At 34.2% G+C, this 18,630-nt stretch overlaps 1 protein-coding gene across 2 annotated transcripts in view; it reads right to left on the bottom strand.

Moving 5' to 3' along the window:
• Positions 1-15,804: 15,804 nt before the first annotated feature.
• Pen (karyopherin subunit alpha) overlaps positions 15,805-18,630 on the bottom strand; it is a 40,775-nt gene continuing 37,949 nt past the window's right edge. For both annotated transcript variants that reach the window (XM_076516223.1, XM_076516224.1), the window contains exons 10-12: positions 18,412-18,594; positions 16,928-17,077; positions 15,805-16,156 (exon numbers count right to left, since the gene is read on the bottom strand). In XM_076516223.1, the coding sequence (XP_076372338.1) occupies positions 16,058-16,156; positions 16,928-17,077; positions 18,412-18,594 (432 nt within the window). In that variant the 3' untranslated portion in view covers positions 15,805-16,057. The remainder of the gene's footprint in view (positions 16,157-16,927; positions 17,078-18,411; positions 18,595-18,630) is intronic.

An 18,630-nucleotide genomic window follows, 5' to 3' on the forward strand; every position in this document is an offset into this window, starting at 1 on the left:
TCCCAAAAGAGTCTGTGTTTTCATAACTGACATTAGAATAAATAGTGACACCAGCTTTACATCACACTTTGCCAAATACAAATTTTGCAAGTGAAATATCAAAGTGAATGAAGCGTACCTCAAGGTATAACATTATTGATAAAGAGAAAAACTGTGTGTGCTTTCATAAAATTCCAAGTTTCTGTGATTAGTTTAATGAGTTGACTCAGTTACTAAATATATAAAGAAATAAAAGTCTGCTGTTAGGAAACCGTTTTGAAAAACGCGTTTTATTTTTCTCATGAATCTCGCACTATGTAAAACTTTCTATTCCTATCAGTGACAGTAAATGAGCTAAAAAAAGATTTAACTTTCTGTTATTTTCTCCAGTGTATGTTTCAGTAGAAAACCTTACTTGCACTCGAGGATACCGAAGAGATGCTGACAGGTGTTGTAAGTATATATTACACACAATAACATTAATACTTTCCATTAAACACAAAAAGATATAACACTTTTAATATCATATAGTTTTGACACTATAAATTTGTTTTTGATAATAAACTCGTTGATAGGACTATAAAAATTAACACTGAGTAAATAAATGCAAAGCTGTGTACTTTTATCGGTTTTAGGTCCATGTCCTCCTGGTCACTTTGACAATGGATTTCAAACTAAATGCCTCCCGTGCCCAGGAGGAACTTATATGGCACATTTTGCTTCTGACGCCTGTATACCTTGTCCTGGAGATGAAATTACTGATGAAGAAGAAACTGATACTAAAGATCTTTGTAGAAGTAATGGAGTAAAACGGTTTACGGTTTTCTTTTATTGTTTCTTTAAAATTTAAAAATGTTCCTTTTTGTCAAAACACATTGTTATAGTACGACACTTCTTCATTACTTCCATGGTTTATAGTGTATAGAAAAGCTTTCTCAGGAGGTACCAACATTTGTTGTAACGATTTGTAACGAGCCGTTTTTGCATATATAGTATTTTGTATTATATTATCAATCTCGTGTTTCTTGGAAGCGAGTGCACCTTGGGTGTTGATACTTACAACTGTGAATTTGTTTTTAGTAGGTATCCAGTGATTGTTATTAATTGCATTATGTATGGTATTATGTGTTTTTTTTTCAATACTTTTAATAAGATCAATGCAATTTTTGGTGTGGGTTGATTTTAAATATTCTGCAATGAAATCTGTAAAGATGTTTTTGATTATATTTACCACTAAACTTGTTTCGTCGTTTGTGCTAATATTGTACGAGTGTTGTTTTCTTGAGGGTTTGTGTGTGCGTGTTTTTTTTTTGTTCGGTTCCTGTGTATTGCTGTTTACTGTATCGGTTGGTTTTTATTTGTGATATTTGTTGTGTGTTGTTTTCCTTCAGCTTTTGTGCATAAGTTGCTGCTACCTGGTGTAGTAGCTGTGCTTGTTTGTTGCATATCTGTATTTCTTGATTCGTTTTTAGTCGGCTTTGATGTTTGTATTTCATAAATGCGTTGTTTTATTTTTATTTTTTTGTATTTCTCGCAACCTTATAGCAACAATGGGAAACGCCCACATTTAAACAAAATCAAACTAAAAATAAATTAGCCAATGGGAATAAAGGTATGTTAGTGTGGCATTATTATTTATTTTGTGAATAACAGCCTCATGTTAGTGCCAATTTTGTTGTTTTTTGTAAAGATATTTGCTATTTTTTACCATTAAGCATAGCTCTCTCTAACCAAGCACTTTGAGTGAAAAAAGACAAAGGCCTAGGATGTTTATAACTGCTGAGGTATCGGAAAAATTAAGATGAATCAGATGAAGATGAACAGGAATTCGATCAAACGTATGCTGAAAATGACTTGGAATTAGTTGAAGAAAGTTTACAAGAAGAATCTGAAACTGATATGATGCCTTCAAGCCAGGGAGCGTGGTCCTCGATCAGCTGATGGTGGTGGTGATACAGATGTTCTAGATACAGGTTGTAGTAATATTTTATTTTCTGCACCACAGATTGATTTGCAGTTTCATGGTAACAATGCCGGCCCACAAAATATTCCCAATTTCGTAACAACAGAAAGAACACTTATTGGATTTTTCGAGCCTTTTCTTTGATGATGCATTTTGGGTGAATTTATGGAACGTGACAAATTTAAGTGCCTCTCAAGTTCGTGAACACAAGCCAAATTATTATTATGCCAAAAACTTTACACCAGAGTCCAATGAATGCTTTCATTTCCTCTCTTGACAAACACTGTACATGGAATATTTAAGTTATCAAACCAAACTATAAAGACTAGTGGACGAGTGAAAGAAAGGATTATGTAACATTCACACCTGGCTTCCATCAGGTTATCACTCGTGATCGTTTTCTTGCAATCTGGATATTCCTACATGTTCTTTATGAAGAAAATGAAAGCATTGATAAAACGGACAAGCTATACAAAGTACGTCCAATGCTGAATGACTTGCTTCGTAAATGTAGATTGTATTACAAACCAAACAAGCATCTAATTCTTGACAAGAGAATGATTCCCACCAAAAATCGGCTAGCAATCAAGCAATAGATAAAAGACAAACCCACTAAATGGGGAATGATATCATGCATGCTATGCGAGTGGGATACAGGATATATTCTCAATGCTGAAATATATATTGGCAGAGCAGAAATGGCTGAGGCAAAATTAGATGCAGTTGGAAATACTGTTGTTTGACTTTTGACATCATATCACCTTGAGCATAAGGCCTATGTTCTCATCATAAATAGGTACTACAACTCTGTTTTTTGGAGAATATCTACTGAATGCCTCATGCACCTTAGTAGTGGGAACAGCTGTGACAAATTTGTATGGTCTTTTTTTTATTGTTAATAAATTCAAAATTAGCTGGCAGATGTGAAGCCATACGTCTTCAACTATCATCTTATCAATACTGAGTATAATCTTCAGTGATATATATATATATACCAACTGTTGATTTGTTACAGTTAGTAATTACTTTCTTTTGTTAGCGAGTTCTTGTGTTTAATAGTCCATTAGGACCCTTACCTTATTTCTTTCTTAGAATTTTTTTTTATAGAGGGGATAGAAATGTCATCACACAACAGACCTTGTGCTCGACCACAATCAGTGCAGTTTCAAGTGACACAATCTTCCTTATCAACTGACATTACCAACTCACTTCATGAAGTGCTTGGAGATGGATCGTTGGTGTGTTTTCAACATCTACGTAGTGCAAGATATGTTGCTACTTTTCTAAAGTTTATATTATGCAGAAACTCCTGTAAAAAGATAATTTTCCTCATCAAAATTAAATTATTGGTGTTTATCCTGCAGGATCGAACCTGAACTGGATGACAATCTATTACACACCATGTGAACTATGTAACGACATCATAGTGTCTACCCTCATATGTCCAAGTACTACATATTGAACATGAACATTAATGTGGCCATCCAGATATCCTAACAGGTTCTCGACGTGTATTACAGACACGTCATCACCAATTCCATATTTCCTACATGTAAATCATTACAATTTAATGACTAATTGCAGCAGTATAATTCATTTATATAAGTGTTGCAGTCAGGCTGGACATCTATCCATGATCTGTGTTACGCCTTAACGTACACAGTGTTCTACATTCAGTCATGACTCCAATGATTGTTAAGTAAATTATTTTATTTCTAGTGAAAACCACAGTGTGAATAATTATCCTCAATGCCAGTCCATGTACACTGGCAAACCAAGGTTGTACACCCAGAAATCTCAACCAGTAATGTCGAAAATTCGTCGGAACAAGTTGCTTCCCAAACTGAAGAACTTTATACTACAATTTCTTTCTTGACTATCAGAATGAAGGTTGAACATCAAAATTAAAATTAATGGTCGAGATACAATCAACCCACCAACTGCAACCGATTCCTCCACCCCATGGGAGGTACAAGTATGCGAGGAAGAACATTACAGTCACATTGATGATTGTATCACAAATGATTTGCAGAATACTCACACCTCATTTTCTGATACCCCAGCAACCAAGATCAACATCCAGTGCAGATATAGATGTAAAAAATGGAAAATCCATCTCCACTTCAAGAGAGTAACAAAGTCCACAAAACTAATGTCAATACATTCTAATATATTTTTTCCTATTCAACATAATGGGACTTAGATGCGTCTCTAAATATACTTGAATTGTGGAACATTGTCATTTTACTTTTTACACTCTTTATTGTTGATGTTATTTTTGTAGAGGAAACTAATTTTTTTTTACAGTACCAGTGACCATTTACGTTATATATCAGCTTATTGGTCCTTTGGCAGACTTTGTAAAATAAAGGTAACTTGTTTGGGAAAACGGCGACATTCTACAAATATGCCTGTTGGGTCGTATTGGACGAGAGAACCAATTAGCTATTTTGCAATTTGGTTTATTTGTTTCAAGGAAGAGAATTGGAATAATCTTTTTCCCTTCAAGTGAGTAATATTGTTCATGAATATGACTCTTCCATTACAAACATTTATTTTTGTGCAACAATTGTTAAAGCAGTTATTTCTCCTATGTTGTGGTATGGTGATGCAATATTTTCACTCCCCAATCATATGGATATTCAGTGAGAATTCTTGTACTTGGCAAAGGGATCTGACATAGAAAATTCTGTTCTTTCAGTTTACCTCCTTTGGGATTTAATCGGATGATACTCACGTGTTTGCCATGCGTCTTGACCCGTGAAGAATAGGAGACGATCGTGGTAGTTGAGAAGTACAACCCTAACACACCACTTTGGTCTTGAATTCTTAAAGATGAACAGCCTTAGAGTGGCCCCTGTTGGATCAATTGGCTGATCCACTTTGGCTAGGGTCAACCAGTAGGAGTGTCGGATGTTCTCAACGAGAGTTGTGGGCATTGTGTCTGAGGCTTATGTTCAGATATAGTGGTCACAAAATGCTGGTGTTGCTAAGTGTCCTTGTTTGGCACTGTAGTGCATCCACTCGTAGGGTTTCTTTGTAGGTGGAGTCAGAGTACACCAAAACATTTTGTTCATTATGGATCTCCTTAATAAAAATCTATATAAAATAGTGAAAAACAGACCATTGATAAACGACAACATCTTGAAGATTCTGAACAGCAATCAACTTCAACACTTGCACATCATTTTCTTGTATTACATTCTTTAAGCACACAAATCTTTAGGAGGAAACGATTTTTAAAAAAATTCAGAACGGACTAGAGAGACTTTCTGCCTCTCCTGAGTTAGTCAAAAAGCTTTGTTCTGGTGACATTGGTTGAAACACACTCCTAAACACAGCGAACTCCTCTTGCATTCAAAGGCCACTGGGGATATATTCATTCAGGTTACTCCCCCTCACTATTTTGAATTCGTCATGAGTAATTATTGTACAAAAGGATTTGAAGAACATTCACGATTCAGAGATCCTCGCTGGTTTCTCCACCAAAGGGGTCGCTGCAGTGAGGTGTATATCCACTTACAAAGATGGAATTATGATGTTTACCAATGTCCTAATTTTGAAATTTGCATCACCACATCCACCTGCCACTATTGAGACAGGTTATCTTTATTCCAAGCTATGGCCACATATTCCAAACCCTCTCAGATGTTTCCAAAGTCAGCAGTTCAGTCACTCAAAGACAAGATGTTCTGATTTGTTAATGTGTGCTCTCCTTATTGTTACATACTAAAAATACATCCAGATTTGATAAACTCAAAATGGGCATCTAAAATGTCAAGTAGATTTGTAAATTATTCCATTCTTCTTATGTTTCAGGACTGCTTGGTGTCAGGCCTTCTAGGTACAGAAAGGTCGTATGAAAAAGTTTGAGATTCCTTGAAGTTTTTCTTATCTGCTTTTCTCTGTTTTGAAGAAAGATTGAGTTTTATAAAATTACCATTTTTGTAAAGAAGAAAGACTTGTGTCGTGACACATACTGGCTGCTAAACTAATATTTCGTAAATTGTAACTATTTGGCAAAGGCTAAAACGTTGAGAAAGTTTGAACGTGGCAAAATTGTTGAGCTGCAAAAGCAAGGTCTCTCTCAACATGCCATTGCTGGCGAGATTGGGCATAGTAAAACTGCTGTTGAAAATTTTTTAAAAGACCCTGAGGGATACAGAACAAGAATTTCAAGTGGTCGGCCCAATACAATTTCACCAGTGTTGAGCAGAAGGATTCGACAGGCTGTCTGGCAAGACACAAGCTGATCGTCGTACCATATTAAGTCCCTTATGGACGCATAATGCAGCTCAAGAACAATAAGACGGCATCTACGAAAGAAAGTCTTTAAAGACCGTAAACGTCTTCAAAGGCCACGCCTCCTTCCACCGAAACAGCTCAGTTAAACTTTGCTGAGAAGCACCAAAACACGGGATGTAGAAAAGTGGAAGAAGGTTTTGTTCTCTGATGAGAAAAAAATTGAACCTGGATGGTCCAGATGACTTTCGACATTACTGACACAATAAGGATATCCCACCAGAGGCATTTTCTACACGACACAGTGGAGTTAGTCCATAATGATGTGGGGGTGCTTTCTCCTTCCATGGAACAATGGAGCTTCAGGTTATACAGGGGCATCAAACAGCAGCTGGCTACATCATCATGTTGGAGAGAGCATCCTTATTGATTGAAGGCCCTTGTGTGGAAGTGACTGGATCTTTCAGCAGGACAATGCTGCAATCCACAATGCCCACAGGACAAAAGACTTTTTCATGGCGAATAACTGAAACTCAAACTGAACCCCATTGAAAATGTTTGGGGGTGGATGACAAGGGAAGTCTTTAGAAATGGACGTCAATTCCAAACAGTGCATGATCTTCGTGAAGCTATCTTCACCACTTGGAATAACATTCCAGCCAGCCTTCTGCAAACGCTTATATCGACCATGCCAAAGCGAATGTTTGAAGTTATTCAGAATGACGGCCATATAAATCACTTCTGAGACCTCTCGTTGGGCATTTCTTACCCTGTTTAGGACTTCTTTTTGGTATGGTCTTAAACTTTTCACCAGCTAGTATTTAGGCTAATTTCATAATATTCACATTTTCCACTTAAATGCTAAAAGTTTTTTTTTAATTTTCTCTTTTCTTATTTTCATTTTTCGAAGCTCTATTCAAATAAGTGGTTGAGTCTAACAATGCAAAATGCATTTTTCTTTATGTTCATTGGCCTTAAGATTTTGGCCAGCAGTGTATGTGGCAACCTTGTCATAAATCAGGCACTGCTCAACATTTGTAGGGTAGTATTTATTTTGTTTAATGGTGTTTCAGTCATTGTAGAATCAGCTGAACAGAATATGAATTGGACAGCACTTAATTCTGCACCATATGATTGGTTTCACGACATGATAGCAGCGGAGCTTCAGAAATTTGGGTGCGTCCTCAAAGTTAAACACGAATGTTATCAAACAAGGTTTGGTGTTGGTACCAGGCATCGTCTCGTATGCATGAACATGATGTGAAAGGTTCTTAATTTTGTTAAAATGAAGGAATTTAACATCATGATTAACTATCGGGTCATGTGCCATTTGTTCCACCATTTTGGTCTTGAAGGTTACATGTGAAACCGGTGTGATACACCGTACTGTACGAAAATGTTTAACCTTTGTCTATACAGGCGATGACTGTACCGCTATGTATTAAGGGAATTGCCCCTTATCTTTGTTCTTGCTGCATTACTTCTTACACTAGTAGGGTTGCATGGAGTGGAGTGGTGGATGGGACAAAGGAGAAGCCTACATCTCCAGTAGCACTGGGGGTGGAGCCCATGTTGTAAGTGATTGTTTAAAAGTTTAGTTCCTTTTCTTGTTACAATTTTCTGGCTGTATTGGAAGACATGGTGAGAATTTCTTTTAATGTTAAGAAGGAGTATATTTGTCTTCTTATCGATGTATTTTATTACAAAACAAATTCCTGTGAAAAGACGAAATTAAGCCATAAAATTTCCCCATCTGTTCGAGGTTTATGCCAAACCATTTATGTAAATGAGCTAAAATATGTACTCATTCCAAAAAACACAACTCAGTGTATGCTTGCCATATTAAAGACAAATCTAACTGTTTATGTACTAAAATTCCATGAAGAAGTAATATTTAACAATGTAAAATATTTTAGAAAGAAGATACTTTATCCAATCTTTGCAAAACCATAGAATAGACAAAACGTGTATTAGTTGGATACATAAAATTTAACGCTATTGTGTGTGTGTGTGTGTGTGTGTGTGTGTGTGTGTGTGTGTGTGTGTGTGTGTGTGTGTGTGTGTGTCACTCTTAATAAAAAAAAAATCTTGTTAACCAACATTCTTGCTTTCTTGTTGTGGAACTGCTGATGGGGAACCAAATAATGACAAGTTGTTATCATGGCTTCAGCACTTTCCTGAAAAATGCTGTGGCTAACATTTTTACCATCCATTTTGTAAATTCACAGGCAACATCTAGTTGCAAATAACCTAAGTGATCAGCTTCAAGTCATTAAGAACTCTTATTACAGCTATAAAATAAAATCAAAGCACATTACTTCAATGCCAGAGTATTTCAACAGCTCTGCACTAAGAATGATGAAGATTTAATAGTTGTTGCTGCACACAGGAGACAGGTTGCTGTCAAAGGGAAATTTCGAGATATTTCTGCTCACTTTGTGAAACAGTGGCAGAATTCTTTCAAGATTTCAATGCTTCTGTTAGTGAGGAACTCTGGAACAAACACAACATTGCTTACTTGTCGGATATATATTTGCAGTTTAACAAAGTCAATTTGCAACTCCAAGGCAATGATCCAAACCTTATAAAAATAAAATCAGTCATCTTCATGTTTCAGTTCAAATTACTGTTATTCAACTGTAATGATCGACTGTCATGAGCTCTTTCAGTTCTCGAGTGTCTCAATTATACGGTATCCTCCTTTTCCGCTCCTATTTAATCGTCAAGTGGATTGTAAACAAGTGGAGGAACTGCACAAAAACATGTCTGAAAAATTTCAAGATCTTTTTCTCCAAATATAACTGGGTGGTTAATCCATTGCTAGATAATCAAGGAATCAGGAAGGATGGAGGAAGAATTGATCTTGATATAAAAGTGACATTGAGCTGAGGCCAAAATTCAAGATATCATAGTTTTGGTTACAGAAAGATATTTCTGAATGCTACGAACATACTGTGGAATGAAGTCAAGATGTACTTTGCCTTCCTGACATTTAGTAGAGTGCAGCAGTCCTGCTTCTTTCCAAACAAAGACTGCAAATTAATGAACATGAGCATCTCTTAGTATCTTGTGACCTGATGTGGAAAAACTTGTATGAATGCATCAAGCATATCAATCTCATTAAAAGGTCACAGAACAGTACAGTTACTAATGCACTCTTCAATAATGTTAAGTGGTTTACTTCATTTTTTGTTTTTAAATATACAAGCTTGCATTACCATTTAATGATTGCTGCTGCGGAGTTTTGCAGATACATAGGCTTAGAAATCTTATACAGGTGCAGTGATATTATGTATGCATGTGGAGTGGAGTGATGGTCTGGTAGCCCTTAGACCCTAACATTACTTGTTAAACACAATGTTATGCAAAAGAACGTCAATTTTCAAAAACGAAATATAGGTTACAAGAAAGGTCAATTAAGAATTAGTTTGTCAAATATTTGAAGCATGCCTTCTCACAAAGTGGTAAACCCTTGAAATGCAATGTTATGGGCAACACTAATGATATCTACATCAATCTTGCAACTAAAATGGAGCCAAAGGAGGAAAAAGACCAATGTAAGTGATGTTAAGTAATTCTAATAGCTCCAAGGATCATAAAACCCAAAAAGATAACCATAAACATAGACAATGCTAAAACAAATAACACCCCCACTGTTTCTAACACACAAGAACACATGGACCTTCGATACAGAATCCCAAATTTATTTATTGAAGGCATTCAGAATACAGCATGCATTCCTCAGATTGCTAACAGAGATCATATTTTCCAGCTATCTACTTTAGGGATATCAAATGGCTTCCCAATGGAAGGAGTTCTCATAAAATGCACAGCACATAACCAGCTTAGTCAGAAGTGTGGATTTTGTCATTGACGATAAAATCACGGAAGAACTAAAAATTGAAGGCTACAAAGTAACAAGAGAATGAATAATATCAATTAAAAAATGCCACTTGTCAAGGTAACCATAAACATGGAAGAACAAAACTACTAAAGGAATGTTGCGTTTTTTTAAAAGCACACAACTGAACTATAGAAACCACATCTAAAACCAATATTATAAATGCCAGCAATTTGGATGCACTACAAATCAATTGTATGGCCAAAGACGGATGTGCGAGATGTAGTGGACCTCATGAAGTCACTCATTACCTCATTGAGCACAACCAAGTCACGTGCAAAAATTGTCAGGGCCCTCATGCAGCCAGTTACAAAGAGTGTCCTATATACACACAGATCAGAGAAAGGATACTATTTAAAACCATGAACACCAAACACAGACCCTAAACACTTGCAACACAAAATAACCACTACTAGAAACTCCAGTCTCAAAGACTACAAACACAGCCACCAAAACTCAAACAATGTGCACATATGCAAAAGTTAGACAAAAGGCAACCCACACCATCTATCACTTTAAATGGCAAGGAAACCTCAGACAAAAAGAATAGAAATGTAGAGCATAAACAAACGCCAACACTGTCAGTTTCTGAAACATTTTACACACAAAATAACACCAAAATCCATGGATTCATCACATATGCTATATTCCACTCAGAAAACAGCAGAAGTATTATCATTTACTTTAGCATAGAAATATCCCATCTCATCTCGAAAGAAGATACAAATTAAACAAAACTATCTTTTGAAACATACATCTTAACTGATTAGCAATCCATATTATAGCCATTTATTGTTCTCTAAATGATACCGACATTAACCTTTTACAAAAATGTGTGGATCTTAATCTGAAACCAGTTATTGGAGGGGAATTTAATTCCCCACAGACACAGAACTACACCCTTGTACAAATTAATTGAAACAAATGGTCATTTTACAATATTTTCAGCATGGCAGCCAGTGTAGGTTCACTGGACCAGCTGATTTCCTTTAATAGTCATTTTTTCACACAGACAGTGTTATTAGCTGTGTTTTGCAGTACGGTCGATCTATTTTTGGGATATATGATGAAATTTTGAGGAATATTACGTCATTCAAAATTGCATTAGAAGGGCAAGGAGACCAGTCAAAAAACAACTTACCAACTCAATAAATTAAAAATGGTATCAATGGGATCTGAAATTCAAGAACTAGATGCAAGAACAATAGAGGAAGGTGTTATTCAGTGACGAGACTCATTTCTTCGTACAGGGTCAAAGAAATCTGCATGTTTGCAGATCCAGGTAAGATACTTCGAGAATCTTGCATCAATCAGTTCGTAAAACATCCCTTGAAGATGTTTTGGAGCTTTTTCAGCAAATCTAGCTCCCTACCACACATTGAAACTTTTGAAGAATTTTATGACTACAACACAAATAAAGATGCTGGACTGGCCTGAAAACTCTCCAGACTTAAATCCTATTGAAAATCTTTGGGTAATTTGTAAAGAAAGACTGAGGAATAGACTGTACTACGAAAGATAAGCTAATTGAGGCCATAATTGAGGTGTGGTATCGCAATCTAAAAATTACTAAAGATTGCAGTCCACTCATGGACTCGATGCCAAAGGGGATCAATGATCTTCTGAAAAATAAAGACTGTCATATCATATATTAATTTGAGAGTAATTTTTAGATTCTCAGAAATAAAACGCAAAAAAATTGAACAAAAAAATCATAATTTTCAGTCTTGTTTCAATTAATTTGCACAAGGGTGTAAAAGGATACTAAAACATTTAAATGGTCAGATTTTCTTTCCATAAGTAAAGATATATTTAATAAGTGACCATACACCTACAGTTTTTTGCAGCCAATGGTTCCTATGATGTACTTGATTTCATCATAGCTCCCAAGGAAACATTAAGCAAAATATAATTTGTGTTCATGATGAAATAACTAGCAACCACTTCCCCATTTTTTGGCAATTCATCCACACAAATCCCTTACTGTACATGTATACTAAATCTGACTCGCTCACGTTAAACACCACACTCGACTCCAATCTACTACACTTAGTTGAAAATGCCAACAATAAAATTGAATTAGACAACTACATAAAGCAAGTTACTGAAGCCATACACAGTAATTACAGACCAATAAGCTTATTGAACATGCTCAGCAAACTCATGGAAAGAGTTAAACTAACTATATTAACTATTATTTAGAAACAAGAGAAGTAATAAAAGTGCAGGTAGAAGTAAAAGACAACTATCGACCATCTAGTTGAGACTTAATAAATCTTAAAAACTGCAAAAAACACCATAATTACCTTTCTTGATGTCCAGAAAGCCTTTGACTCTGTATGGCACAATGGCATTAGATATAAAACCCAAGCTGTACACCTGCCATCTGGTTTAGTTCAATGAATATAGTTTCTTCTCCAAATGCACAGCCAAGGTTAAGATAAATATGGCATACTCTGACCCTTTCAACCTAAGTGGCAGAATTCCTCAAGGTTCAGTACTTAGCTCTGTGCTTTGTAATATCCATGTTAATGATATACCATTTTCCACCCTTAACTATACCCTCATCTCAATATGCCAACAACATAGCTACTTGGTGCATCTACAACAACCCTCACACTACAGCAGCCAGGGGTGAAGCAACACTGAATACTGTGGCACAATGGTGCGACACATGGAGTGTAGGCCTTAATCCCACCAAAACCCAAGCCATTGCCTTCCACCAAGAAGTTAACTACTGGAAAAATTCAAGAACAAACTAAAACTAAACCTCAATAACACCAATATTCATTTCAAAGTCCAACAAAAAAATTTTAGGACTAACCTTTTCACAAAACCTCAAGAATATTAATCAGCAAAGCCAGCAGTAGGGATCTTTCTAAAATTTATTAGTGGATCCAACAAAGGTTGCTCAACCAAAACTAACCTTGCCATTTACAAAGCCTATATTAGACCCCTCTTCAAGTATGGCAATGAAGTCACTTGTAACATGTCTAAATACCAATACTCAACTGCAGAACCAAGTCTTAAAATTCATATTCAGATTGCCTAATTACACCCCACACACAACTTGCACTAACTGAACTACTTTCAGTACATGACCCCCTTCAAACTTGCCTCCTGATATTACAAACGAGCCAAGAACAGAAACAAAACTCAGATTTCATACACAGCAAAGACTGTCATCCTGGCCTAAATACACCTTCCCAATCAATTGGATTAACAGTAATATTCAATAGTAATAGAAATGTTGTAATAATTGTTTTAATTTTTAGGTATGGACACTATACAGGTAGAGTATCACCTGTCCAGCGAGTGGTTTTCCTTGGGCAACCTTAGAGAATCTGCTGCACAATTCTGACAAACTTGCACAATACTCAGGAATGCCAGAAAGCCAAAACCTAATATCACTGAACACAAATGCAGTGCATTGAACCATCTAAAACGAGACACCATCAAGATTCTACCAGCAGAAAAAGGAAACTAGTCATCCTAGGAATTAACGATTATGACAAATATCAAGTGTTTTGGAGTATAGTTTCTTTGTCCTGAGGACCTGAATTGGAGATTTCTTTTATATCATACTGGCAGTGTAGTTCAGAAGTATGACTGTTCTAGTACTACCATTTATTTTTGTGCAAATATTGTTTACACTTATTTCTTCATTATTATGGTATGGGTCTCCTATCAAGGCTATACTTAAAATGCCTTTGGAGGAGGCAAGACTAAGTTGAAGGTCTTATGATGTATTTACCTACACGTGAAGGTTTGGGTACCCCCTTTTATACAGGGTGTTCGGAAAGTCACTGTGCAGCTTTGTAATTATATTTTAAAAGCATTCATTCAGTATTTCAAGCCAGCAACTGATAGCAGTGTTTAAGAACAAAATAAGAAGGATTCAGGCCTGTATTGATGCCAACCAGGGTCACTTTCAACATTGTTTATAATTGTTTCAATATAAAATACAGGAGGTAAATATGAGTGACATGTCTGTTAATAAATATACAAGTGCACAGTGACTTTCCGAACACCCTGTAGAAGGGAAGTGTTGACTTCCAAGTGTTTAAAATTTGATCGACCATTCCTGTTCTTCAACAACTAACTTTAAGTACTGGCTAACGTTATTTTGCAAAGTTTTTCACTTCTGGTTCCTAAGATTTCCGTTTATCCACACTGCCACGAACATTTATTTTTTTTCTGTAAGAGAATTTGCTGAGGATGCTATCTTTTTGTTAGACAGATGCACTACTTTGTTGTTTCATTCCCAGTTGCTTCCTTTTGTTACACCTCTAATTATCCAGTGGTTGCTATACGTTAACAAAAGTGAATCATATTATAGATACCAGAATGACAATGAAGGAAAATTTAAATTAAATCAGCTTGGATCAACTTGAAGTTGATGTTAGTATTGTAAAGGATACTGTTAAAATGGCAGTGGTAAGATGTCTCACTTTAAAAAATGAAAAGTTACCCAATTTCAGGTAATAAAAAAAAAAAGGTTAATTTTTCAAGTGGATAAAAAAGGACAGTGTTATATCATAAAAATAATTATAATGATAATATAAAAATTTTAAATTACAATTCCTATTTTAGAATAAGGAAAGACCTTACACACAGAGAGTAAAACTTGTAATAAATTTAGTTTCTTTTGATGTAATATTGCTGTTCAGAAATGTACCATGGAGGAAGTATTATATTGTTCTGAAAATAATTACTAACCAGTAGTTTTTCCCACATTCTGAAGTATACAAGTTAAACAAGGTATTGTGTAAATAACAGTTAATAATTAGAACAAAGGACCATTTCATTTGTCTTATCCTGTGTACTTTAATATTAATAAAAGACCACACATTATTATTAGCAAGCTTTTTCTCAAAAAAAGCTCACTTAAATTTACTGCCTCCATAACATCAGAAGGAAACCCACTCCATACATAGAAACTTCATGTTTTCTTTGTCTGGTGACTATTGTAAAGCTTCTCAACCAAAATATGCAATTCTTTTAGTGTACATTTTTCAGCTTTTAACTTTATACAAACAACTTAATGTGAATGTCAAAACATTTGAGTTTTATTGAATCTCTTAAGAGTTTACGATAAGATGCGTGTGTACCAAAGTTCTAAAACAATGTCTTACCAATACAAATTTGCCAAAACTAACTTTTTAGCCTAAAAAACAGTTTGTACTGTTTACCACAAAATCATTAGATCTTAAAGTTTGATGGTATAAAGCCAAAGTTCTTTCAATACTAGAAAACTAATTACATCTTATATTTAGGGAGTTTGAGCCCTTTTTAACTTGCTGTATAGCAACCTACAATAATATAGCAAATCATCTGATTAAACGATTACTTTATAAAAATAGTTTCTTTTCACCAAATGTAAAATTGAAAATATGATCCATGTCAAGAGTGGCCTAATGCATCCTTTGAACTGCAGTTTTACCTATTCAGGTCTCATTAGCAAAGCTTGGATCACCATCAATGAACTAACGAAATAGATATGGGTTTCTTAAAAACAGCCTGTATATTCCACAGCAAGAGTATGGCAAATAATTCAATAAACCTCTACAAATTACATACTTAGTTTATCTTTGGTGAGAAGAAATTTATTTAATAATAGGAATATCAAAAATGTTATTCCTAATAATTTATATGGATCTATTTAATTTTTGCAATACAAAACAAGAGAATTAAATACCAAAAGACTGAACAAAGTATATCAAAGATACTGGTAAACACTTTTATTTTTACAAACTTGTACTCTTAAGTGTACAGCTTAATATTAAAAACAAATAATCAAGAAATATCAAAAATATTTAATTTGAAAAGTGTTTACAATTTTAGTAATTTTTAAAATACTGTTTCTTTAAGTTTATTAGTGTAGGAAATACTGAATAATAATTTTTAAGACTGCATCTATACATACTGCTCCTTTAAACTGTTCAATAAATTTGATACGTTATGATACATCTCTAGAAGGAGAATCCTCCTTCTGGTGCAGCAGAAGTTGTTGAAAACTGGTAATCTCCACCAGCACTCATCTCAGGTACAAGATGTGCATCATCTGTGTCCTATGAACAAGAATATTCCACATTTTCAAGGAAACCAATGCCTAAAGATTTTTTTTTTTTTAATTTTACTTTTTAATACATTACAGATTATAAAAAGAATTAGATAATACAATGTAAAAATGCATACATAAAACTACTGATATGGAAATTCATATTTAAAACAGATAAGAATATAAAATTATTCACTGACACAATATGTAAACCCCATCAGCAGTGAACAAGATAAAAATAAGTCAGTAATTTGAAGGTTACCAAACAAGATCCTCAAATTTACAGTAATTTTCCAATTAAATAAACTTAACTACAGAATGAAAGATGCAGTGCTAATCATTATGTTGTCACAGGATGTTAGATCCTGTATATAGTGGAAATATTTCAAACATGAATCTTAGTACCTAGTTCTTGGGTGTATTTTCTATTTATCACTTTTTACTACAATTTCTTATACAATGCAAAAGTAGTAATACATTAAAAATACTACCTTTCATCTATAGGTTTACTTAATTGTGTACAGTTGTTTGGAATGTTCATTTTGCATACACACAAGCAGAAAAAGAAAGTTAGTTCCAACACTTAAAAAAAAAAACCTTTGCCAATTGCCATAAAGTTTGGCTATAAATCGAAAATGACAGCATAATTGAAACCATTATCAATGATGTAGGACCTTTCTTGTAACAAAAAGAATGCACAATTACATGGGACCTCACTCGCCACAAAAACATTGGAGAATATCACACTTCATGTACCATACAAAAACACAAGTTACCATACCTCTCCAGAAAAATATTTTTCAATGAAATCCAAGGCAGCTGTATAAACATCATTATTTTCATGTTGCTGCAGAGCTTCTATTTTGTCTACACCTCCAACTTCTTCTATCAACAAGAGAACCTTTTCCATTTCACCCAACTTGTTAGCAGCCTAACAAAAGGAAACGAAATACTTAACATACAAATAGACTACAGTTCACAGAAAATCATGGAATACTGAAAAGTTTAAACATGACTTTGCATATTTGTCATTTCTTCAAAGTGACCATAAACACAATTTAATTCAAAATAACATCCAGGATATTCACAGAAAATTAATTTTACAGATACAAACTTTAATTAAAAAAAAAAATTTATTACAAAAAAATGCAACAAATTTAAAAAAATTCCACTACTTTCCCAGGTAGCCTTGTATACTTTATTGGTACAAGCTTCTTTGGCTAATTTCCTTTAACAATGTTTCAATGCTTTAATACATTTTTCAGTGGCTTTTTATTATTCTCTAATAACTAGTTTTAGAAACAATCTTTTAGTTATAAAAACAGATAACATAAACAAGTTATATAGGAGATGTTCCGAAATAATTTTTAAAAATCAAATCAAAAACGATAAATAGTTTAACATCCACTTTATTGTATATACTGAACAAAAACAATTCAAAATAATAAAAACACTAATAGATTTGGAGTATATTACAAATTTACTTTTACAAATGCTATTGTATTATAACAACTAGTTATGAGTACCCATTAAAAAAACAACAGTATAAAAGACTGATAAATGTTCCCCTTTTTTCTATTATTGAATATTACTATATTCCTAATGAACTCCACAGATGCTAGTTGTACAACCTGCTTTATGGAAGGTAATAAATGATTAGCTTTACTAATTAAGTTCAAAGCCAAAAATCTTTAAAAACTTCAAATGCACTTGAATTTCTCTTCTCATGCAAAAATCCTTAAACTAAAACAGCTCACTTAACCATTGGACAATTTCCATTTATCATTTAAAAACAAAACAAATTACACTAATGAAGCCAGCCAATTGTGGGTAACAGTTGATAGTATGCATGTTTTTTTGGTTTATATATAAAAGATATAATTTTATTAATAGCCTAATCTTATTCTTAGATTTTATGTTTTTCACATTTACAAACAAATACAAAAAGGAAACATCCACAGGCATATAATTATGTTATAAAAGTTACATATGAACACAAGTTCAAGAATACTTTTTTTGGACTAAGGACAGGTTATATTTTCAGAATGGTTTTTGTTGCTTCTGTATATCCACCCGATAATAAAAATCCAAACAATTTGATTTCTTTCCTTATCTAATAACTTCAATTTAGAAGAACCCAACTACATTAATACTTATGGGCAAAACAAAAACTGTGGTACTCATTAAAAATACAAATAAGACAACTGTCCACTTGAAAAAATAATCATGTTTAATACAAACAATGAGATATTCAGTAAAACTGACCTGAATAATATTATTTAGAGCATCTAGTAGAACCATCACAATCTTAGGGTCAGATGTTTTCAGCATATCACATAGAGGAGGGACAACCCCAGCTTGAACAAGGTAAACTATCTGTTCCAATGTGCCTCCAGATGTATAATTAGCAACAGCCCAGATTGCCTCTTTCTGACTTTTATAATCTCCCTGATAAAAGAAAAACAGAAGTAACTCTAATTTCAC

Source organism: Tachypleus tridentatus, chromosome 7 (genome assembly GCF_004210375.1).
Source record: "Tachypleus tridentatus isolate NWPU-2018 chromosome 7, ASM421037v1, whole genome shotgun sequence".
Lineage (NCBI taxonomy): Eukaryota > Metazoa > Arthropoda > Merostomata > Xiphosura > Limulidae > Tachypleus > Tachypleus tridentatus.